We start from the raw sequence: 26,071 nt of genomic DNA, 5'->3' as shown, positions 1-26,071 counted from the left end.
TAGTGAATAATAAGGCGTTCACCCGAGCAAACATGTCAAAGTCAATGAGTGTAAGGTGTGAGTAATGAGATTAAGATGTATACCATTAGATATGATGATATTAGAGATGGTAATGGGGTGGGTCGGAAACAAGTTTGACCCTCTTCATCTTCATTCCCACAAAAGACGAGACATATATGTGTATAAAAGAAACGAGTTTAGAATTTCAATACTCATTCCCATACCGTCAGATTTTGTTGAGTTTAGATATACCTATGGGTAATCCATTATACTTTTTTATAATTTTAATTTACTTATATATATATATATATATTAAATAATTATATATTAAAATTTTAATTATATTTTGATTCAAAACAATATATAAGTACAATAAATAACAAATAAATTAAAGTTAAAAAATTAAGAATTCAATTATGGTAATACAGAGTCCCACAAACGATAGCATTTATTCAAAACATTTCTAGGTGCTTTCCAAGGTTCACTTGCCAACAATTTTTTTAGAGAAACTTATACACTGCCTGAATTAAATTACCAAAATAAAGAAGACATTCTTGAATAGTAGTAAAAAGTAAAAAGAAAAAGAAAGACAGAAGATAGATTAACAAAAGCAACTGATGGATGAGAAGGCCAAAATTTCATCTTTCAGCAATCTTAAACAAAGGAGAAATTATACCCTGTATCTCTTGCAACGACTATCATAATAGCTCCTCCTGAATACACCAGTTAATATTTCAGATATGACTTGCTAGCGGGCCAACATATAGGTCCAAGAGAGATCTATCAGCCTTCTTGGTTCAAGGACTACTGTTAAGAGTGTGGGCCTAATTAGACTAATTGCTTGTTATTTCCGTAGCAGTTGCTTCCTACGCCTCCATTAAGTTGAGTTGCTACCACTAGCAACCGGTTTTCTTTCAAAAAAGTGGGTCAAAGATACAAAAAATAATATAAAAATTGAAAAAAGAAAACAATTAACCGTGTCTATTTTTGTAAGAATTTTCAAAATGTCCCTGCACAAAGTGTTTCCTTTTGTTTTAATGTTATACGGTATCCTACCAAAAACAAAAACAAAAAAATGTTACACAGTAGTACCTATTCGTAACATTAAGTCATTCATTTATTATTATTTTTTAAATCATTCATTTGTAACATTAAATTTTTGTTTTAACGATCATTTCTAAATTAACTATATTTTGTATAGGTTTGTAGTGTATAACTATGCATCTAGAAAGCATTTTTTCAAACATCAATTCTCTCAATTGCTCTTATATTTATTTATTTATTTTACAAAAAAGGTAGAAAAAGGAAAAAAAAAAAGTTATTCAAATCCGGCACGATGTACCAATGGAAGAACACATGCTTGCTTAGAAGTTAGAAGTTGAAAGTAGCATCATTTTCATATCAATATGATAAGAATACTCCCTATGTGTTTTTTTTCTCCCTCGTATTCAATTCCCAACAACCTTGTCTCGTTATGCCTTTCCAAACAATCACTGCCACGTCATCATAGACTGGATTCTGATGCTATCCTATCCTAATTAGTAATTATGTAACAAAACCATTTCTCGTAGTATTACTTTATAAAAATTCTTTTTTTCTTTTTTGGGAAATATTTCATGACTGCAGTGTGCTCTAACTATTCAGCCAAATCGAAGTTACACACAAAAGCGGAGATTATGTGGCCCAGAACATTACTAGATTTATAATATGATAATATACATTTCTGGTGACTCTTTACCACTTAGCACAATATTTTATTCTCCTTCCTAACAAATTAAAAATTAACATTAACTTTTTTTAAAAAATACTATACTTTATCCACGCCCATATAAAAGTTTAAACATTTCAAATCAGTTCCGACGTGCATATTATTATTAAAAACGGCTAGCACGTTAGTTGTTTTTTCATCTTTATCTACTTTTCTTGTTCGGATAGAACTCCCACGTTGATACACGGTTTCTCTCTTCGCATTGCAACTATATATATTAAACATGAACAACTCATTCATCCTATCATATCATTGCACTAAATCTCATTCTTCATCTGCAGCTATTTGGATTACTGATATTGGTGCATTTTTTTTAGAAAGTGTGTACTCTTTTTGGTGACATTGGAAGCTAACTCATAGACAGAGGCAAAGATGTTGGGAATTTTCAAGCAGAAGTTAGTTAATGCACCCAAGGAGCTGAACAGTCCAGCTTCTTTGAATTCATGCACTAAGCCTAAGCTAAGTCATGAAGTCCTGAAGGATTTCATGTCCTGCAATTCCTCCAATGCTTTCTCCATGTGCTTTGGGAGTGATGCTTTGCTAGCCTATTCCCCTTCAAACAAGCCCTCCATTCATCATAGGTATGCTTAATTTAACAAGTACATTCCCTTTTCAAATTCCATGGCAGATTGGTTAATGAATCTATTAATTGTTTGTGAAATGGATTTATGAATTATTGAGTTGTATTGCTAATACAAAAGAAAAAATGTGTCACAGGTTGTTTAGTGGTTTGGATAACATATACTGTGTCTTCCTGGGTGGCCTGCACAACCTTAGCATGCTCAACAAGCAGTATGGGCTATCAAAAGGAACAAATGAGGCCAGGTTTATCATTGAAGCGTATCGAACTCTTCGCGACAGGGGTCCATATCCAGTTGATCAAGTCCTCAAAGAACTTGAAGGCAGTTTCGGATTTGTGATATATGACAACAAGGATGGAACAGTTTTTGTTGCATCTGTAAGTCTCTTTTTTTTATCTCTACAATATTGGAACATGTGTATTGGGAATAGAAAAGGAATGTGTGACTTGACAATGTATAAATGGTGTTATTAATTTTTCTGGGACTGATTACCCATATGTTGTTTGTGTTTGAGCAGGGTTCTAATGGCCATATTGGGCTCTACTGGGGAATTGCAGCGGATGGTTCGGTTACAATTTCTGAAAATCTGGAGCTTATAAAAGCAAGCTGTGCTAAATCATTTGCACCATTTCCTACTGGTATGCAAATTTGATTTCTCTCTACCTTTGCAAAATCAGATTTTGTAATTTAAGTTTGGCAAAATTACAATTAATAAAGGATTCCATTGATAATGTCGCCATCAAATGTTGCAGCATTGATTCTAAACCACCGTTCAGATTACATTTTCTTCATTTCTTGTCATAGTAATACAATTATAAGACATGGACATTGAAAGGGTAACTACATTTCAAAGAGTGACTTGTGTCTAGATTCTAGAATTTAAAGCATAACCGGTTGAAATTGCAGGGTGTATGTTTCATAGTGAGCACGGTCTCATGAACTTTGAACATCCAACACAGAAGATGAAAGCAATGCCTCGGATTGACAGCGAGGGAGTTATGTGCGGGGCCAACTTCAATGTTGACTCTCAGTCAAAGATCCAGGTGATGCCACGTGTTGGAAGTGAAGCTAATTGGGCAACTTGGGGCTAACAAGCTTAGCTGATTTAATCTTAGTCCAACATTTTTTTTCTAAGTGGTTAAAAGAGGAACATAGTGTGATGAGTGTGACTCTTTGCTTTTCTCTTTTGGTTCCATTGTTGTGTACATATTCATGCTTCAAAGTTGAACATGACTATGGTAATTGTATAATATGAATAACAAGTGTTACACAACATTTATTTGTTATTAAATCTTTCCTCCCAAAAGGAAGCAGGGCAGGACAAAATCAAGCACACTTGTTCCATTGAGTGTACACAGCATGGCTCGGTGGTCGGTCAACTTAAATTGTGGCAAATAGATCCTTCTTGAGTATAATACTTCCATTAAAATATTTGCATACAAATAAAAATACGATATATGTGAAAAAGAAAATTCTGTTGGTAACTTTTTATATTTGGTTGTTGGATAGATTAAAAAAAAGCAGCCCATAGATCATATGGCTATATGATGAATTCCTCTTGTCCAACCCGCCAGCATAAAATTAAACATTCCCTCATAAGACCATCCATCCACCCAACCATTTGGAAATATACCACAATGCAAGGACCTATTGGTCCACATTCCATCACAAAATGTTCCAAATAACCCCCATTATGCTGTGATCAGCAAAGACCAAATACTTGTCTAAAACTGGAGATGCTTCACAACACCAGATGCTCCAGATAATCCTGTAAACAATGCTTGATTCAAATATCAGAATTTAAAAAATCAGTTTTGGCTACGCTTTAGTCTATACTCTGCCCACAACACCAGGTCTCATTGTGCCTGCTTTCCTAGCAATCTTTAACCAAAGGTAACATATGTAATTTGGATGTCAGAGTTGCAAGGAAAGTTAAAGTTTAGCAGGTTGCCTTGTAATCATCACTCATCGGTTCTGTTCCGCACTATCTGAAATTGGCTTCACAAATTTACTCAAACTTACTCTTGGGAAGAATCACAATGAAAACAACATTACTGTATTTATCAGGTAAGAATTCTAAAACATTGATGGGGATAGATATCGGGAACTTTCATCAAGAAACCTCAAGGACAACATGACTGAGTAATTGTCATCAGTTTTAAAATAGAACACATGTAACTAATATTATAAACTTAACAATAAAGAATGAAGTGTTATAGTATCACTTATTTTTTTCAGTTTCTTTTCATTAACTGATAACATTATCTTACTCATAATCGATATGAAACTCATGGTAAAAGTAACACAATTAGATATCAACACACAATAATAGAACTTGTGAACCAGCAATACTGATGTGAAATGAACCCTAAGCAGTAAAATTGAATCAAAATGAACCTACATATACTGAACCAACATTATGGAGACCACATGCATATGCTGAATCAACATTACTGAACTAGTAAGTAGTAACATAATCAAATAGCCAATACTGAACATGAACCAAAATCTGCCCTGAACCTAAACCAGAACTAATACAGTAATACTGAACCAATATTAACCAATACTTCAACATATGTTTCTCCAACACAAATAAGATTAGGTACTTGGTGAATTTTGGGACAACTGACCTCACAAGCTTTTAAATTTTTCTTAATATAAAATACAAGCACAATTATAAATTGTCTCCATAATTTAAAAAGCAGTAACAAAATTAACCTATAATACAAGTATTACACCCCACAAATTTATTTATATGCATAAGTATTTCCTTCACTCTGCAAGAAGCCGTGTCTTGATGGCTCTGATTTTGACACGTCCATCCCTGGGAACGAGCGTGACGACAACACTGTCATCATCGTCAGCGCCCAAATCTTCCAACAAATCCGTTAATCCCAGACTCATGGAAGTAACGATCTTTTTGTTATTTGAGTGAGGCAGACTCGCAAAGCTTCCTGCAAACTCGGTGTGATCGGGGCGGATTTCGTTATAATCATCGGCGTTAATGATGACATCGAACTTGGCATGTGTGTTTCCCTCAAACTCGATCCCTTCAATCACGAGAACCTCCTCCTCCTCTTCCTTCTGCTTCTTGCTCCTCGACTTGCTTGGCCTCTTCACCACCGTGCTCACAGCGGAATCCAACACCAGAGGGAACATGGGTGTGGGAGCAGCAGAGGCAAAAGGTATGTTCTTGTTGTTCAGAGACATAACAGCAGCGCCGCAAAATCCTCCTAGGCCAAGTAGAACGTTCCTCCGATGTGGGAGCTTTTCTCCTTCGAGTGTGTTTTCACTGCATGCAATTTTACTAATGTGGTGGCGTATTGGTTTTCTATATTTGGCAGATTGGAATTGTGAAAATGTGGGAGTGGTGGTGGTGATGAGGTTGTGAGAGACAAATGACAACGAAGAGATTAATGCCATTTTTTTATTTAATTTAAAAATTTAGATATTTTCAGACATTTTATTACGAATGAAGAACTCGTTAGGGCCGTCTCAACCTAGGTCTAGAGCCTTTTTTATTTGGGCCACTCCTTGGGTTTTAGTGGCCTGCCTGTCTTTTACGACTTTAGGTTAATTAAAAATCACGAGCTATCTATCTATTAGAGGCGGTCAAAATTCACATGAAAATTAAAAATAATCGTAAAATATTAACATACTTTTTATTTTAAATATATCTCTACTTTATCTCTTTTACATTGACAGCAATATAATTTGAACCAACAATTCCTTAAAAGCTATTCTAAAACCCTCACTATTAGGATAAATGTTAAAAATTAAGTGAAAAGTAATGGTATAATTAAAATAATAATAATAATTAATGTATCTTGAATTTTGAAAAAAAGAAACAAATAGATTTTTTCTCTTCAAAATGTCAATGGTAAATAACATTATAGGAATGAGCATTAGCCATTGCCAGTTGACATAATGAAAATTCAGTGGCCAGTGTTTGTCCAAATGAATCTGTTTGAACATGCCGCTATCGAATATTGATCCATTAACACTGAGCGCTCCTACCCGACTAAAGTAAAGTCTAGGCATTCATGTTTCCTTTAGTGCGTGTTTTGATTTATGTTAGATCATTTAGAATTGCATTGAAATATCATTTAAAGAGATTTTAGGTAAGTGTTAAGGATTCTATAAAATAAAAAAGGTAAATGTTCAAGAATTAATTACAAGTCCAAGATTGATTTTAAATTTAAAAAAGTTTTAAGTAATTTTTTTCATTAGATAAAAGTTTTGTACATAAATAACTTTCACATCAAAATCAGTTTTTAGAATAATTAATTTTACAAAAATTCATCCAAATGCAAACTATAATTAAAGAGCCCAAGATCTTAATCATAAATCCAACTCTAGAATCTCATACTTCCATTCCAATCTGAGACTCAACTCCAATGCCTTTCAATTGAATCTTAACATATTGTTGTTATATAAATATAAATAATGATATACAGTACCAACAATAATTCTATGAAAGTTAACAACCTGACGTGTTGGATTTATATTGGAAGATAACTTCATTCCATATCCTCTCTTGAATGATTGTGTTATCTACTGTTAGACTTGAATCTGCGTACTTTCGTGCTTATCACTTCAGTACTATAAAGCATTGTTATATAAATTTAGGTAGGAGAAAGATACTTGCAGTGTACATTCACTAGAGATAGTGCTGAAAATAATTAATAAAGGTTTATGGAATGTCATAGGACATACAAATAGGACAATACATACATCCAAAAGTTAGATACAGAAGTCCTCCCCTTCTGCGCAGTTTGATTCATCTCTGAATATGTTTTAAGGTTACATCAACATTTTCTAATACTGATTAACGCATAATTCATTGACACTACATATAATTCCTTTGTGTAACATTTTAGTCATCATATTTTACCATATTCCTGTATTATAAGACTCCTCCCTATGTAAAAGTATGAGAGAAAGTCATTTTATACGGTCTTATCTTTACATACACAAATAGATTATTTTTGGATTCAAACCCATGGATCATCAAGATACAACTTTATCATATACGGTCTTTTCTACGCCACTAAATCTATCTTAAAAAAATGATGATTTTGGATTCATTCATCATTGGATCGTCATGAAATTTGAACACCAGGTTCTGAATTCATTTCCAAATATTTTCAACGTTGGAAATTACTAAAAAATGTCGAAGCGGAGAGAAATACCCTTTGCATAATAGTTTTTTCTTTTTCCACAGAAATCTAAAACTATCTCAGTAAAACTATGATCTCAGACTCGTTAATCGTTAGACTGTTGTGAAATTTTGATATGTGGTTCAGGATTCATTTACGCACATCTTCACCGTTGGGATTTACAAAATAACGTCTCTGGAGGGAGAAATACTCATTGCACGTAGACAGTGGAATGGAGACTTCAATCACTTCTCCTTCTCTCTAACGTTTGGGTACCCTATCAGAGCAGTCAGAGAAAAAACTTGAGGAATCCTAGGAAACCGCTAGAGATGTCGCTATTGCTGTCACAATACACACATGAGCCCGGTAAGAGATAAGGGATGAGTTTATCACAATTGGAGTTAGAATGAACATGTGTAGGGGTTCTTAAAAGATCAAATGGAGGTTTATTTTGGGATGTTTATTGTATTAAAATTCTTCTTGTATGATTATGTAAAATTGTTTGAAGGGTTTTACTCCCCGGGAATTGAGAAATATTTTTGTATAATTTATTTGTGTTTTGAATAAGATTAGCATAATAAATAGTTATATTGGAATTATGAAATTATGATTGAAATTGTATATAAGTGATAAATTGAATATATGATTAATTGTAAAATAATATATTACTTTGAGATTATAATATTGTTATGGAGATTGAGTATAAGTGCAAAGTTGAATGTGTTAAATTGTGAGATACACATAAATATAAGATGGTTGATTGTGACATAATGAGATGTGAAGTTGTGAACATGAGTTTTAGTTGTGAATAAGTGTGTAGTTAACACTTGATGTGACATTACTTTATTGTGAGCTGTGAATTATACAATAATCCGACCAGTGTTTATCTTGAGAAAAATGCTGATGCGCAGTGTTAAAGGGAAAATGCAGGTTTCCTAGTTAGGAACCAGTATTAAATTGTAGTGCAATGTGTTAAACGTGTTTGAAACACAAGTGTGAGATCGTGAGTATTGTATAATTCATGAGTAGTGTCTGCTTATAATATTATTGTTGAAATCGAGTATAAGTATAAAGTTGAACATATGTTAATTTGTGAGATACATGTAAACCTGTGATGGTGGATTGTGACATTATGAGATGTTAAATTGTGGACATGATATTTAGTTGTGAATAAGTGTGTGTGTTTAACACTTATGTGACAATAATTGTGTTGTGAGCTTTAAATTATACAATAACTCGATCAGTGTTTATATTGAGAAAAATGTTTATGCGCAGTGTTAAAGAGAAAGTGTAGGTTCCTAGTTACTAACCAATGTTAAATTGTAGCGTAATGTGTTAAACGTGTTTAAAACACGAGTGTGAGGTCATGAGTATTGTATAATTCACGAGCAGTGTCTGCTTGCAAAAAATTGTTTTAGGGGTTGGACCTGAATCAAGAAGGTGAGACCCTAACGGATTCTTCGGAGTTTAGGCCTTGGGGGTAAAGACACTCAATTTGAGTGCTCCTTTAAACCTATGTTGATTTCATATGGTTGGAGCATTCTCACAAAACGAAGTGACTCTGACTGGTCACCTTATGATTACACTTAATGAGAGTGACCTGACATACTCATTGTGTGATGTGTCTTGTTATGTACTCGTAGGTGTCCCAGGATGATTTTTCACTGACATGATATCACATTACATGTAAGTTTGAGTCTTAGTATAATTGTTGCATAACGCTTGCTAATTGTTTATTATGAAATTAATGAGTATTATTGCGTCTTGACTCGAGTATGTGATTCATGTGTAATGTGATTAGTGATTGAAAAACGAATTTTAAAAATAAAGTGGTGAAGTGACGTGGGTTGTATTAAGTTGAGTTATGTTATAAATATTTTCATAATTTATTTTGATTAGGTCTTGTTTATTTGTTTTGTTATTTTTTTTTATAACTCACTTCATGTGTACTATTTGTGTTTAGATCTTGTGATGATCTCGAACCTTGTGTTCGTGGGAGCAAATGATTAGGTGGATGACTTTAAAGAATTTCGTGTCAGAGGACGTTGGGACACAGTGTTCTGATAGAATGTGACATTGGAGATGAGTTTTTATTTTAATTGCATGATATTATTTTATTTTATTTTATCTTATTGATTTAACAAAATATTTTTTGTAAACTTTGACGGTCTTGTTTTGAGCCGAATATATTTTTAATAAGTGAGTAAATGTGAACCTTTTATCCACATAAATTTGTTGATCAATATTTTTATATATTTTATTTATTTATATGTATGTCAGGGTAGAAAATATCATAGAGAGCCTAGTGGGAGGCCTAAGGCAATGACCTAATTGCCCTTACCATTGCCACGGCACTGTATAGGTTATACATGATAAGGACACTAATATTATTCTACAAGTTAAATCTGAATTTGATACAGTTACATTTCAAAACCCTGAGGATATCTTCTATTATGTGCAAAAATTCATACCTGAAAGGGTTCTACTATTGGTCCATGGCTATGCAATCATAGAAGAAACGACAAGCATAAACAAACCCTGAAAATACGGTGGGCCAAAGATACACACACTGTTGTATTAAACAGGAACAAATATTAAAGCACCATGTGAAGTATAAGCCCACAGATAAACGATCCGTGAGGAATATAATAGTAACAGAATATCATAACATCAATAAACTACTCTGGAACCAGAATTCCTTATGGCCCAGAAGCAAAGAATGATTCTCAACAAGTGGTGGTGATGAATCTTGGCCAATCAAATCCATGCTATATCATTCCAATTTCCAACACATGCATATATATACATATCCACAAGAATCTTCCATCACATTCTGTCAGTTCAGCTGTGCTGGAGCAGACCCCATGTCTCAATAGTAATCCCCATCACAAGGCACTCAGAAACCATTAAAGAAATACTACAAAACAAACAAAAAAAAATTCCCTATACTTGTGAATAATGCTAAACTACTTGGATACAACATTAATGTAACATTTTATTACAGGAAATTATGATAGAGAGATGAACAGGAAAACTCATTGGGTTACAGTTAATTGGATTTGGACCCCCTTGCTTGAATCTGAAGCTGAAACTAAAATAAGACAGCTCCAAATACTTCTCTTTGCAAGACTTACAAGTGCAGAAAGACCAGTGGATAATATGATATGATCCATCTGCCACTTCCTCTCATGGCTTTGTGATTTGCAGATATCTCCTCAAACCATCAAAGTGTGGCATAATATAGAAATATGATCCATCTGAAAACAATAACACTTACTAATCCCTATGAAACACAAAAACGCCACAATTAATTAATAACTAATCTATAGACATGGGTTACTATTTTCATTTTTTTTCCTTTTCTTTTGTCAGGGTTTGATATCAGAATCATCCCAAGGAACATTTAGATCAGTTGAGACCAAGGAATCAATGTCCTCCCAAGTCCAATAGTTTGACATTTCCAAGCCAGAACTTGTTGCAGCTATCTCCCATGGCTGTGTGTTGGTGCCTCCGCTAGCGTTGGGCATTATGCTGTTGATGGTTGGCTCCTCCGTTATTTTGAACTCTTCACCATAGTTATACACACTGGAGGATCGCAAAGAGGACGATATTGCACATTGGTTTGTGTCAAAGGAGTTTGATGTTGTGAAGGGGAAGAGAAGGCTTTGACTTTGAGGAAAAGGCACAGTTGAACTGAGAAAGATGCCATTACCAATACCAAAGTCTTTGCCTTCTTCTGAGTCTTTGGTACTCATCATCAGATTCTGTTGTGGCAGGCACAAGGATTGGTAGAGAGAGGAAGGTGTGGTTTTGTGATCATCCACTGCAAAAAGAGGAATTGTGATGGGGGTATTCAACTCACCATCCATGTTGGTATTTGAGGTGGTGGTGGTGGTGCTAATAGAATTTGTGGCCGTGGCTGTGTTTGGAGTGGTTGATTTCTTGACTCGCTTATTCTTCCTGCCACCACCAACAGGAACATTGCGTAGAGTTCCACCTTTAGTCCAGTGCCTCTTGCAAGCTCTGCAGTAATGGCGAGGCTGAGACTTGTTGTAGTTGTTGTAGTAACAAAATTTGGTGTTAATAGAGTCACATCTTGGACACTTCAAAGGCTCTGATGGCTGAGTTTGTTGCTGTTGTTTCCTCATAGGAGGAGGCTTTGGGAGCTCCAAGTTTTGAGCCTCCAACAAGGTCTGGTTCCAATCAAGTCCTCTATTAGAAACCTGCTTAGAACTCAAACCCATATCTTAAAAGACACCCCCTTGAAAGTACTAGTAACCAGAAAACAATAGTTTTTTTTCCTTTTTCTATGCAATTTTGATGAGAAAAGGTGGCAATTTGGAAAAAAATTATCCGTTTGATCGAGATGTGAGAAGAGAAATCAATCTGAAGGATAGCAAGAGGATCAGATTGCTGCTTATAGCCCAAACCTTGTGAAGGTCTAAGGAAATTGATGAATGGAAGTGGTTTGATAGAAGGAAAGACCTAGGAAGATGAGAAGAAGTGAGCATGTCTTTTCTCTAATCTGTCTATATCTTAATACCTATTATGGCCTTATCTATCTGTAAAGGATCAATAATTATAACAAGAAGACCATAAAAATTACTTGAAGTAGTGTGTGGTGAAAGAGAGAGAGAGGGTGTGTGTGATTGATTGCTACTTGTTGAGTGGAGGAAAATGAAATCCCATAAAACTTATGCAGACTATGGTAACAGCTTCTATTTTGGTTCTCTCCACACATAAGTATTTTAAAAGGGGAAATGTGGGGAGATGCTTAACCCCTAAGGTGAAGGTGGGTGGGTGGCACGTGGACGGTTTTAGGCCATTGATAGTGCTTTGTGTTATGGCTGTAAAAAGGAACGTAGAAGATGTGCATGATCCTGTGCTATAATAATTTAAGTAGCAAACTTGGCCACCAATACAAACACAAAGTTGGCAAAAAAGAAGGCAAGTACATTAGGGTCATGTTTTTTTCTTAATTTGATTGACATTATAGGAAAGGGAAGAGTGGTAATAGTGGGGCCTAAGATTCTTAGGAAGGTTAAAAACAGTTGGCAACACATGGTTTCTTGTGTGACACAAAGCTGAGAGTGGATGTATGTAGTGGTGGTGTTCTATGAAGTATGAACCTATATATGTCATTTGATTATATGTTGTGAGTTGGGTATATCTATATATTGCATGCACGTGTTGGTCTCGTATCTTTGGCCTATAGGTTTTGTTGATTGAACAATTCATGATATGTTAGCTCGACGCAAATTTTAAAAAATATATAAATAAAGTTTTAGCTTGTGGTTCTCGTATAATTTGTTTTTTTATATAAGAAAACATAGAATTGGTAATTGGTATTACGTTTAATTTTGTTTCAGTAGAGGAGAGTTTGATGCAGTACTTCAGGTGGTATATATACAGTATGCACTTGTTTGTTAGAGAGGATAACCCAAATTCTAGTGATTATTTATTTGGACGAGCAGGTGGCAAGTACTATACGATTTGTTGCTCAGAGTCATCACAACAACCCATGGTCAAATATCAGGTAAAAAAAAAAAACTGAGGCTAATAAGTTGAACCTTTGGAACGTTTAAAACAAGGGAAATGTTGTGGAAATCATTTCATATTAGTTTTTCTATATTAACAAGTTGTTAATAAAATTCATTCAACAAAAACAAGTTGTTAATAAAATTTAAACCTATAATCTTTATCTAAATTCTACAAACCTCAATTAAAGCAATTAATTAATAATATGTTTGACTGAGATTCAGATTGATTTCGCAGAAACTAACAAAAAGTTAATACCCTGTATTCGCCACTATAATTGAGAGGGCGAGCTCATGCTCCGTAGTTTTTACTAGAGACTACTATCACCATAAATTACATTTATTATATAAAAAAAACTAAACAAATAGTTCAAATTTTTGCTAAAATGTGTTCACAGAGAATAAACAGGAAGAAGAACAGAGATATATTTATTGAAATATGTCGTAAAATATTGTATAAACAATTGAATCGTTATAAAGTTTTTTAAATGACTAGTGGAAGGTGTCATATTAATTTGAATGTCTTGACACGAATTCATGTACAATGGGTTGATATCAGCCGACACTTGTGAGCAAAGAATGTGAATTTCAAGCCAATTACACCAAATTTTGAATTTTATCATAATCAACATTATCAAATTCGAAAGTTTAAGGAAAATTTTTATAAAATCGATTCATAAACTCAATTCATAGATTTATAAAAGTCTACTTCATATAAAAATAATAACAAAATATTTATAAATAACATATCAATTAAACATTTTAACAACATAATAAAGTAAGATAGTAAATTATAAATTTTATAATACTTAAATAATCAAGTCTAGTAATGCATCACTACTAGATGATAACTTGCAAATGTTATAGGAGTGATAGAGCATTCTCATTGAGGATTTGATGTTATTAGAGGTGAGAATTTTTTTATTCGTGAACAGCAATGAAGATATGTTGAATACTAAAAAGATAAAAAATAATTTAAAATAAATTATGTTTTCGTCTAATTTTTTTAACTTGCTGACTCTTTGATTCAATGGTAAACTTGACAGTCATGGAGTTTACTTAAAATTTATTGGATTTACTCAAAATCTACTAAAAAAAGAATTTACACATAAATTAATTCACAAAAGATAAGTACACTCATTAATTGAGTTAAGTCAAGTTCGATAATCATGATCACAATTACTAAAGAAAATACTAAAAACAAATGCTAAGAAATTTCGGAAAAAACATGACTAAACGGTTTGATTTTTCTTTCTTTACCCTGATACATAACCCTTTCTTCCGAAATCTCCTCGGTGCTTATTGATGTAAAAAAATGCATTTTTTTTCGACCTTTCATAATTCTGGATAGAATTTATATGAAGTAATAAATATATAAACTAACTAAAGGTACTATTTTGCACATATTTTTTTTTATTATCATTTTACACATGTTTATTTAGTTTGTTTTAATTTCTAATTATTCATATTTGATATCACCTATAAAAGAAACTCAATGCAAATGGATGAAATAAATTTCACGCATGAATAAATGAACAAATAATCACACGGTAATAATGTCTCCCACTTGGTGCTGGTTACAGTCACAAGATTAATTATTATTGTGAATAAGAAAGCAAAAGCCACATGCACATATATAATTAAGCCATGACTAGGGTAAGATATCACAATTAAGTGTGCTTGATTGCATTCACCATGTTCAAAGATGGGTTTTTCAAATCAGTGTCTTAAAGAATCAATAATAAAGAAATGTTAGAAACATATTAAAATTATAATGAAGCACACTAATGATAGTTTTTAGTACAAAATTTTCAAATTGTTACACTTAAGATATTGATTAGTAGTAGTATTTTTTTCTTTAATGGTTAATTTGCAAGGAAACCAATCTTTGTCGGTTGGTTAGGTAAAGGGTCTCGTGTGAAGGAATGCTACATGACAAATCAAAGAATGTTTGTTGGACAAATATGAAAACGACACAGTGAATTAAGTCTATGTTGAACTCACTTAACTCCGGGAAGAGTTAATAATGTCCAACTAAGATGCCACCTAAAGTCCTAAACTACTATTATGTCCGTTGAAATAAAAATAAAAATAAAAAATCGATTAAGGGTCAAAACAAGAGATTCTCATTCTCGTGTTCATGCTTTGGTGGCTCTTAGTGTAACAGGTGGACCCAGCAACCATGTAGTTTTAGTTTCGTAATCGTTTGACTTAATCGTTCAATTTTTCACCCTAACAAATTAACATTTACCTATTGCCTATAAAAAAAATTGTCATTGCTTATCTTAAGAAGACACGTGTTGTAACATCACGGGACAATTGGGCCATCTGATTGAACTATTTGAGCCTTTGATGCTCTTAGGAAAATCGATTGCAACGTTGCGATTGCGATGTTTCTTTATCTTATCGGTTAAGTGACCCAATTTGACATTTTCCATCACTATATATCTATTATTTGAAGAAAATGTAGCTTAATTCTTTGGTAATAATAGTTGTTGTGGAGGTTTTTTTTAGGGACGATGATGGCTTAACTATAAGGGATTTTTTTTAGTCAATTATAAAGGGAAGTGTTATTGTAAGTTTATAAGGATCTATTCCTAGCTTTCGAGTGGGGTTTTGCTACCATGTGACATTTTGCTATTGCGAAAGTTATAAAAGGTGTGTTTTTTTCTCTTTAAAATGATTAGAGAAGAAACAAATAATTGATTTGGAAGATTGCATATTATGGTGTAAATGTTTGTTGAAATAAGTGGAATGTGGACACGAAATTATCCTCTGTAGTATGTGGACAAACATATGCAATTTTTTTTTAGGTTTTTATTACAACACGAAAGTGATATACTGATTGAGTGATTGTCTGATTGATTAAGAGACAATACGTATAACTATGAGACTGCGAAATCTAACGATGGCATTTGAGAATCTGTTTAAATTAAGTATCCTTGTACGTGTAAGAACCAATCTAAATTGTCAAAAGTTGGGAAAATAGACCCCTTGTACTATGCTTTGTATCTGCTATCTGCTTTATTTCATGTTTAAAAAATTAGATCAGCCGATTCAGTTAAAATTCCAGTGAATACCAGTGGGAGTTAGGTTTAGTGAATAGTAATGGAAGTTAGGTTTAATGAATAGTAGTGAAAGCAGTTATAATCTTTCATAATACAGTGAAACAAGATTTGAATTTTTCTTAGAACTTATGTTCACATTTAATGTTTCTGTTGTGATGTATTATTGAAAATCAAATGTTAACCTAAAAAAAATGTCTCATTATACCTTGAATAAAATTGATTTCAAAAGAAGATACTTGTCTAACTAAAAAGAATGGTAAACCAATCAAATATTCAAAGGAAAAGATTATTTAACCTCCTAAACTTCATTTTTTGAAAATAAGGTGTTGCATGTCTCTCTTATCCATTTGCGCAATTACCTTTTTAATAAAATAAGTATAATATATTCATCGCATACTTATATCTAAGAAAATAATATTACTATATAAATATTAATCAACAAGAACACACCAATAAAACTTTATGAGCATATGTTTAACAAGCACACTAAAACAAAAGGGAACCCCAGTATTGGTATCCGCAGTTATTTTTCGTTATTGTAAAATTAATTAAATATTCTTACCTAAATATATAATTGATAATATTAGCTTTGTAATCTGTATTTTTAATTTGTTTTACTCATTATTAATTAAGAAGTGATTCTCGAGTTTTACTATTCCTTTTAATTAGTTTTCATGCATGAGTTGAATGATAGGAATAGCAAGCGACCTAAGTGTAATGATAAATTAAATTTATCATTTGTTTGATAAAGTCCATCTTATAAAAAAAAAAAGAGAATATATGGTTACTATTTTAAGTATTTCGGTGAGTTACACTAATACTAGTAGAAAATCTCTCTCTCTCTCTTTCCTTCACCTTACTGGCGATGCCTCAACATCATTCCCCACACAACCCTTCACTCCCATGACTACTCAACCCCTTGAGTTAATTTTTAGTGATTTTAATCACTTTTGAGGATGACCTAATCATGACCTGACGCTTCCAATTTAATTTGGCAAACTTGATTTGATTTAGACTAGTCTCAACTCACTATATTAATACTACTACACAATCTTTAACTTTAAATTCTGAAAATGTAAAAAAAAAAATCTTTAAAAAAAAAAGTTCCACATTACAAATTTTAAGTAAACAATAAATAATAATATTGAATTAATAAGATATTGAGTAAAAGTATGGTTAAATAAAATCTAATAATATAAAATTCAATTGAGGAAAAATTTTAAAAAAAAAACAGAAATTAGGCATTTTTCATAAAAGCCGAAGGAATAATTATACTAAAATTCAAAGCACAAGCTGGGCTTGAACAACGTCGTACACACAGTGCTACAAAATCTTCCTACCAAGCATATGTCCTCAGTAAATCTTAGTATCATTTCCTAAACAAGCATAAATCCACAACGCCTTAGGAATTAGTGTTCTGGCACTGGGACTTGACTTCTCCATCAATGTAGCCAAAAATAAAATGCACCACATGAATAAAAAAATTTGACAATGCAGCTTGATATAAAAAAAAAAAAAAAGAGATAAATCAGCAAGATTTTTTTTTGGTTATGTTTAAGAATGGGACAAAAGTAATTTTTAACCGTGAAAATTGTATTAATTATTAATTACAAATTAACCTTGGACTTTGGAGTGTACGTAGAATTGATTGATATATTTAACTTTATTTTATAGTTGAATCTGTAAATTTTGGTGTGAAAGATTGAAAATGAAAAGGATTTATGATCTTATAGAAAATAATACATTGATTTGTTTTTTTTTATTGACAAATGTTAATTGTTAATTTTTATTAACACATGAGGATCAAATTCCTTATTTTTTTTATATTTTTTTTCTTAACCACTCAATTAATCTTATATTCTCTTATATTGACTTGCTTAAATTCAGTATATTGTGCAAAATATAAAATGTTTTTCCCATAACTTACATACTATCATACTTTTTAGAATGACTTTCAAAATTAGGGGCATTTGCTTTCATTTTTTCTCATTTAGAGTGACTTCAAAATCTCTTCCTAAATCTTTTTTATTGACTAATCAGTTGAAATTGCTCCGAGCATGAATTCTATAAGTCAAAATCAAACCTAAATTGATAGTATTTTTTTGAATTATTTTTAAATTTATACTACCTTTATAATCAGACACATGTTTCCATAAAAATTACACATAATATCAAAAAGACTTACAACACTAACATACCTTACTCAACCAACTAAAATAAACTCCCTTAATAATCAACTGAACTAGATTTCTTTAGTATCGAAGACATTCTTATTATCATATGTGAATAACCAAGACCTATGCCACATCAACTCTATGTATTAAATTAAGTGTACATTGTATAAATATCTAAAACTAATTTCACGTATCATACCACACATTTTAATATAAAATTTGTAACGTTCGACCACTCATAATTATTAATATCAATTAATAAAACTATTAAACCCTACCCTATGACGTTTATGTTATTATGTTCCAACTTCCACCACTCCCCAAATAGACATTATTGTTTATTTACAAAGTTTTGCAAGGAAAAAAGTGTCAATTAAATTAAATGAAAAAGCAAAGCCAACAATTTGAATTTAAACAGATTTTTACATGTTACCAAGAAAGAAAAAAACAGATTTTACCACTCTTGATTCAAAAGTTTTTGTCTTCCAAAAGAAAACAGAAAATATTACCATAAAATGTCATTTAAAGAACAAAAGGAAATGAAAACTACAAATATAGTAGTAAGAATAACTTATTCCTCTAAGTAACATGCATTCATGTCGGCCAGAATCCGTAAAGCCTTGGTAGGATTCATCGTATTGAATTTTCAACTAAAGCTTGACTACCACGTTCTCTGCATGGAGTCTTCATTGTATTATATATAGTCGTATATAATTATATATTCTTATCAATTGAGACCCCTGCTAACAACAAATTCTCAACTCATGGCTCATGGAATGTTAGAACTTGCCCAGTAGAAAAGGGTAGCAGCCCCCCCATCTTCCAGCAAAAGAAACGAACTAGGCGCACCCTAAAACTTGAAGTCTCTCTTCTTTGACTTGCCCTCCTTTTCTTGCATCTTTCTTTTCCTCTTCTTCTCGTTCTGTATCAGATAACAACATTAATTATAAGTCGCATTGGCAAGTTAGCAACTATAATATATGATTTTGAATGGTGAATGTAACACACCTCTGCAACCATGTCACTGAAATCTTCACGCTGACTACGCAACTTCTCTTCTTCCCTTGCTTCTTCGTACCTGTACTCATCCAATAGAGGTAAGAAACCACTGCCTCATAAACCTTACACAACTAACCAACTCTAAAAAATTAGAAAATAAAAAAATTCATACTTCGCGGGCAAAACATTTTCCATGGCTTCCAACTCTTCAGGCTGTAAAGTGACATCTACTTTATCTGTCTTCTGACCTCTAAGCAGATCAACCTGAAAATGCCAAAGCCAGAATGCATGAAACATGCTACTCTTCAAAACAAAACAAATATCATCATCATAACCAACCGCATAAAAAACTCTTACCCTTTTAGCACCTGACTTGTCCTGTGTGCCAGTGCCAACCACATAACTGCAGAGAGGAGGAAAAGAAAACGTGGCAACTCAGCAAACAAACTAAGTGTGCATGGAAAAATAAATATGCTATTCAAATACTATAAAAAAGGAGGTACAAGTATTGCATACGTGTGAGTGGTTCCAAGCAAAGTTCCAGGAGCAATTTTTTCTTCCTTCTCTTCGAGTACCTACATAGAAAACAACAAACAGTAATTACATAACAAGTCAAATCAGAAGTCAAGGATGAAAAACAGCAATTAAAAAGACTCACTTGATAAAGAGGCCTCTCAGGCTCCTTCCTCTGTTGCTTCCGGAGGTCAATAACATCAGGTGTTTCCACTCCAGTGGGAGTGCTGAGGTGAAAATGCATAGGAAAAGGGTTAAGAGATGAGATGATAAGAAATTTACACTCAAAGATCTGTTAACTATTCTATCCATGAGATTAGTTCATTTTGAGTGCTAAATGTTCCTTACAGTTATACATATATTTACTCTCAAACAATCATTAATTGTAATAGTAGTAATAAACAAGCAGAAAAACAGAAATGCTAAATGTTCAAATGAAATTCTACGAAACCATTTTACTAATTCTGAACCATCAATTGATTGTTTTCCTTTTTCCTTTTGTTAAATGTTTAAAAGTAGAGCATGTTAGGTTGTGATCAAATGTTAGGGGCAAAAAAAATATTTTAAGTTTTCTTAATAAGATTTTTGATTATGTGCTTTAGTTAACAACAGTTAACACAATAAGCTAATCCAAAGACATCTAATCATGCCACATCATTAGTAAAGGATTCTCACAAGTTAATACCTAAATGAATAATAGCAATACTGATCACAAAAAATGTTAGTTACTCTTATCAACCTGAGCCACTTTAAAACACCTATGCTACCCATCATAATAGTAAACAAAAAATGTTAATACCTTGACAGACTATCAACAGACTGAATACCAGCTTCAAGTTCCTCCTCCTCCATTTCTTCTTCTTCTTCCTCCTCCTCCTCCTCCTCTTCCTCTTCCTCTTCCTCTTCCAAGTCTCCCCAATGCTTGGTCTTATCAACTGGCTCTTCCTGCATCATGAGAACATTAAGTAAAATGTCAAGATGGAATACCACAATGAATTTAATAACCATTTTTTAGTTGATATATTATCACAATCCTATGTACAACTTATTATTTTTATTTCTTGCCCAAAGAAAGATTGCACTCAATCAATGACAGGACTGTTTCTTATGAGTTAAAGTGAGAAATAATGTTTTTTCCCAATCACTAGGAAGGAACCATTAGTGTGTTTTCACCAAGCAGCTGAAGCCTTGTGAATTCTTGGTTCATGACATAGTAATATGCTTATCTGAACCTCTGACCATTTGATTCAGAGTTTAATCCTAGTTGTTTTAATTCTTATAAATAAAAGTCAAATTTCAGCAAAGAGTAGGGTGCGTTCATGCATTATTCAAGCTTCAAACCTAAAAGACTCTTAGGTGGGGCATGTTAGATGAAAACCACTCATGACCTTTAAAACAGCATAACTTTTGGGATTGTGAGTTCATGATAAAAGGAATGGTGATAAGCACTATATTGAGTTTTGGACATGCAAGATGACCATACATGCATTTATTTTTTCCCACTTCTCTCGTTTTCATCTATAAAATGTTTGTCCTATCAAAACACAGGATAAAAACACCAAAACAAAATTTCACATGCAAGGAAACAAGAAGGAATTCCATAAGCTTTAAGGCAATTCAACTCCGGCCTTAAACCAAACCTCATAGTTAGGCTGATCTTGTTGTTGAACACCAAAAACATCTCCATACAGTGGACGCCCATACTGTTCACATGAAGAATTGAAGACAAGTAAACAACATGTCAGTGAGATAAAAGAATGGGGGACTCTTCACTGAAAAAGAAGAATTAAGGAACCTATCAATTTAAAAAAAATGATAAAAAAACAGTGAATATGTAAAAAAATATATACTTCATCAACAGGAGGCTTGCCCCATCCACCAGGATGATAACCAAAGCTAGCTCCAGGGGGGATAGGAGCATTCAGTCCAGGGATTTTCAGATGAGGATATGATGGTGGAGGACCATATCTCTGAAAAAATCATATTTAATGGGGTCAAAAGGCCAGTAACAGAATATGAAAAATGCAACAGAAGACGCTATAATATTACCTGCATATTAATAAGCCAAGGAGGAGGAGAACCTTCAGGCATACCAAGAGCTTCTTTCAATTCATGTGATAACATGCCAGGTTTCATCTCCCTCAACTTCACCTGTGCACCAACCAATGACATCATATAAAAAAATAAGATCCTTTTCAGTCAAAAGATATGCTTAAATAAAATCTAATAACAAAATTAAAACTGGTGAGTAGGCAAGGAACTTTGACACTCGAAACAGAACAATGTACACCTCTATTAAAAGGACAAAGAAAGAAATTTAAACTCTTAGACTGGAACTTCAAATTGAATACCTATAGAAGTTCAAATTCAAACCCCAAAAAAATAATAACATCCTGACAAACAAAATATTGCAAATGAAAGGACGGAAATACATTTATAACATATTTCAAACAATACATACCACTTAATAACTTTATTTAGCTTCTTCCATCAATCATAAAATTTTCATTTTTTCCACGAGTGGAGATGGTACATAGAAATTCCTAACCTAAATATAATTACACACGCTATATTCCAGTCAACTCATTCATTTCATCAACTACCTATTGCTCCACATTAAAGAACCACTCCCTACTAAAATAACAAGAATGAGATTCTAATAGGGTCCGCGTCATAAACTAATACAAGAAAATTAAAATGAAAAATGTTGCAACAGAAAAATAAGCACAACAAAAACAAAAGTTATAGTAGTTCAAATCTCCCTACATTACTGTAGCGCGGGTAATACCTCAAACTCTTTTCCTTCATGATACAGGTCTCCAAGAGAGGTCAGTTTAGGCTTTGTTTGGTATTTAAAGAATGCATCATGAAGAACCTGGCAACCAATAAAAAGAACTAAGGATGAGAATAGTTCTGAAACTAGAGTAAACAAAAACCAAGCAAGCAATGCAAATGGTGCAAAACCAAAGGCAAACACAAATGAAACCTGATAATCTATATCCATTTTCCCCATTTTTGGTTGCATGCGCTCCCTTTGCTTTTGTTTCAGCTTCTTACTATCCTCTTTCTCAATATAAGCCTGCATGAGACAACATATGACAATTAAAAAACAGCGACTACAGCAATGATTTAGGTAAATTAATTAAAAGACACACACATGTAAAGAGCACAGAAAACTTCTAATATATATAAATATATTAAGTTGTTGGGAAGAGAAAATTAAACAGAGGATGTGAAACGAAAGCTGTATCTAGTACCAGCCACACTCACAAGGCTATCCCATTAACATCCTCAATATTATAGATCAATACCACACAATATGTTGATTTTAAGACAGACCACCAACACTTTAGAGTAATGCAAACTTCTTATTAAAATGAAAAACCATCCATCGATCAAAATATAAATAACAAAATTCTAAAACTTAAAAGCGCTTCTTCCAGAATCAGAAGCTCATAATCTAACATCAGGAAGAAAAAAAAAGTAACAGCTTATAATAGTGCATAGAAATGCAGCTTCAAGGTCACAAATAGCACATATCACAGAATATTTAATTTATTTTTGTAGGAAGTCACTCCAAATTAAAATCATAACGCATGCAAACAGATTATTTCTTGAAAAACATACGCAAAAGATCATATTACCTGTCTGATTTTCTCAATTCCAGTGGCAGCAATGAAATCAGGAAGCTGAAAGGGTGGTTTCTCTATACCTCGTTTACCCTGCCAAGAAAAGATAATAATTGATGAGATATAAGTACTTTATGTGGACATACACTATGTAATTGGGCTAAGTAATATCAATCATAAAAAATTGAAGATAAGACGAATTCAGCCCGAGCATTAAGCACAATGGAAAGGCATCTGAAAATTCAAAGCAGAACTATTAGCATCTTTGTCATAAATAAATGCCCATTAAAATTATGCAAATATGTCATATGATTATTCATTATAGATCCCCATTATTTAACATAATGCAAGCTCCATATTCCCATTCAATCTAACAGATAATAAAAGAGAAATGACTCAAGGTTGCCCATTGCCAAACACCTACAAGTCCAGGGTTGGTGATTGCCTCAGCAGCTCCCCTGCAAGCACCACATACATACAGATAAGAGAAACCTTATCAACGTTATCTTCCTCACCCTATCACTACATCCCTCATGCAGGCTACAACTATCAGACATACTTGCATCACATCTTGAACCCATAACTATCAATTTAGAATGCAGATTTACCTGTAAAAATTTTCTCTTCTGACACCAATGCCTAGGTACAGGTACAGTATTCCGATAAGACTTCAAGAACACCAGCAACTTTGGGTCTGATGCAGTAGCATCCCACACCTTAAAAATGAAAAAGAAACCATTATATAACATTTGCATATTAATGGCCATGAGACCAAACTAATAGTGGGAGGGGAATGCCCAACAATTGAAATCTAAGCATGCTACACAAAAAATATCCTACCTCAACAACATCTGGCCTCAAGCAAATTTGTTTCAGTTCAGCAATTTTCATCCTCCGTTGAAGCTGAACAAAAAAAAAATAAACTTTTTTTAGAATAATTATCAAAGGGAAGACAAGTAAAAAATGAATAAACAGAAGAAAATGTGTATAATCATGTTACAAATTACTACACCTTTTTCTTCTTGTTTGAGATGCCTTTCTCTTTTTGCTCATTATCGTTTTCTTCCTCTTCAGAATCAGAATTAGCCTTCTTATTAGTTGCTGCATTTTCTTCTGAACCATCCTTCTTATCAGTATCCTAGTTGTATAATAACAAACTTTCAGTCAAAATATACAAAGAAGATGTAATGATAAGAAGACAATTGAGACATAAGATTACCTCCAAAGCAGTGGCATCAGTGAAAGTAAATTTCTCAAAGATTTTTCTAAACTCTTCATCCATGCCTTCAACTAACTCTGCCTTCTCCGGTACGTACTCAATTTCAATTTGTTCAACAAGCTGCAATTGAAGAAAATTAACAACAAAATTTGTGCACTAATGACTATATTTCAAATATCATCCAGAAAAATTCAATCTATGATTAAAAGGAAACAATGATCTGCTGCAAGACATGATCTAATCACCTATAAACCTTCCAAAACACTCAACAATGAGACTCAATGCAATAATTACAGTAATTGGTCCAGTTTAAGAACTTCAACCGAAAAAAGTAAATTTGCAACGGAAGAATAACTAGTCCGAATACACAGATCATTCTCCAATCTTTTCCCTCCAATTCCCTTTCACCAAGCAAAGCCCTAGAGATTCTCTCACTCTCAACCAAAGGCCCTGAAACGCAACGAGCTCTATTCAAGTACGAAAACCCTAGTTTCACGTCAATATTGTTTGAACTAACATTCAGAATCAATTTCCTATGAATCTATCTTTCCCGGCGATTAAGCTATTATCGATTACAAACTTCCAATGGAGTAGGAACAATAACCAACGCAGCAAAGCCTATGAAAGTATCAAAGTAATTAAAAAATAGATGGAAGAGAACCTGTTTTGAATCGTTGTTCTCTTTCGCATCGTCACTCTCTTCGGAAGAGTTAGGAACCGGGGCCTCAGATGCCTTGTTGTTCTTCTTCTGCTTCCGGCGGCGGCGGCGGCGGTCGTTCTCCCGCGATTTCTTGCCCGTGGCGGTGGAATCGTTGGAGCTGGCAACGACGCCGTTCTGGTAGGGAATCGTTTCAGCGGCCATCGTTGAAGGTTTCTGCGGAATGAGAAATTCGATTAACTACAAGAGTGTTCAGTGTGAGAGATAAGAATCAAGAGTGAAGAAGATGATGAAGAAATGCAGAAGCTGAGGAAGATGGGTAAGTAAATAACTAGGCACCCAAACAGTCCTCCAACTTGCGCACGTGCAACGGTGTGAGATATTTTGGGCCCTTAGGCTTTTGGTTGGGCTATAACGCCGTCTAAGAAGATGAAGATGTGAAGGAGAACGCCTTGCTATTCTCACCCCGCTTTTCTTTCTTCCCATCCCATTCTTTGTTTGATAATTCTGCATTACGAAAATATCACAGACGGAAATGCTAACAGAATACAAACAAAAACACGTTTTACATTATTAAATTTTTGTATATAATTATTGTCTATTTTATCCAAAAAAATATTAGCATTCTATGACTAAATTAAGATACTTGATAGCATTAAATAAGATCATAAGAAAAAGAAAATTGAATGAAGAAAAAAAAAGATAAAAAGAGAAGAAAAATCTAAGTCCCAAAGTCAAAAATATTAATCCATAGTTAAAAAATATT

General features: G+C 33.2%; 4 protein-coding genes across 4 annotated transcripts; 1 reads left to right on the top strand and 3 right to left on the bottom strand.

Moving 5' to 3' along the window:
- Positions 1 to 2,008: 2,008 nt before the first annotated feature.
- LOC114376710 (stem-specific protein TSJT1-like) lies at positions 2,009 to 3,744 on the top strand. The gene is made up of 4 exons (XM_028334953.1): positions 2,009 to 2,349; positions 2,486 to 2,726; positions 2,867 to 2,987; positions 3,256 to 3,744. The coding sequence occupies exons 1-4, from the start codon at positions 2,141 to 2,143 to the stop codon at positions 3,438 to 3,440; spliced, it is 756 nt and encodes a 251-aa protein (XP_028190754.1). The 5' UTR covers positions 2,009 to 2,140; the 3' UTR covers positions 3,441 to 3,744.
- A 1,042-nt stretch (positions 3,745 to 4,786) lies between these two features.
- On the bottom strand, positions 4,787 to 5,871 carry LOC114376711 (polyphenol oxidase A1, chloroplastic-like). The gene has a single exon (XM_028334954.1). It carries the CDS (start codon positions 5,770 to 5,772, stop codon positions 5,122 to 5,124), a length of 651 nt encoding a protein of 216 aa, XP_028190755.1. The 5' UTR covers positions 5,773 to 5,871; the 3' UTR covers positions 4,787 to 5,121.
- Positions 5,872 to 10,080: 4,209 nt separating this feature from the next.
- Positions 10,081 to 12,231, bottom strand: LOC114373600 (dof zinc finger protein DOF1.4-like). Its single transcript, XM_028331096.1, has one exon. It carries the CDS (start codon positions 11,750 to 11,752, stop codon positions 10,877 to 10,879), a length of 876 nt encoding a protein of 291 aa, XP_028186897.1. The 5' UTR covers positions 11,753 to 12,231; the 3' UTR covers positions 10,081 to 10,876.
- Positions 12,232 to 18,722: 6,491 nt separating this feature from the next.
- On the bottom strand, positions 18,723 to 25,617 carry LOC114376194 (splicing factor 3B subunit 2-like). The gene is made up of 18 exons (XM_028334168.1): positions 25,309 to 25,617; positions 24,648 to 24,767; positions 24,441 to 24,566; positions 24,269 to 24,331; positions 24,037 to 24,144; positions 23,444 to 23,521; positions 22,786 to 22,878; positions 22,588 to 22,674; positions 21,849 to 21,950; positions 21,650 to 21,769; positions 21,440 to 21,502; positions 20,599 to 20,744; positions 19,945 to 20,026; positions 19,803 to 19,861; positions 19,644 to 19,689; positions 19,459 to 19,550; positions 19,296 to 19,365; positions 18,723 to 19,209 (listed from the first exon to the last, which is right to left on the bottom strand). The coding sequence occupies exons 1-18, from the start codon at positions 25,507 to 25,509 to the stop codon at positions 19,138 to 19,140; spliced, it is 1,728 nt and encodes a 575-aa protein (XP_028189969.1). The 5' UTR covers positions 25,510 to 25,617; the 3' UTR covers positions 18,723 to 19,137.
- Between the last annotated feature and the right edge of the window lie 454 nt (positions 25,618 to 26,071).

Source organism: Glycine soja, chromosome 11 (assembly GCF_004193775.1).
Source record: "Glycine soja cultivar W05 chromosome 11, ASM419377v2, whole genome shotgun sequence".
NCBI lineage: Eukaryota > Viridiplantae > Streptophyta > Magnoliopsida > Fabales > Fabaceae > Glycine > Glycine soja.
Note: the sequence above shows the minus strand (reverse complement) of the source record. Positions and strands in the feature narration are given on the sequence as shown.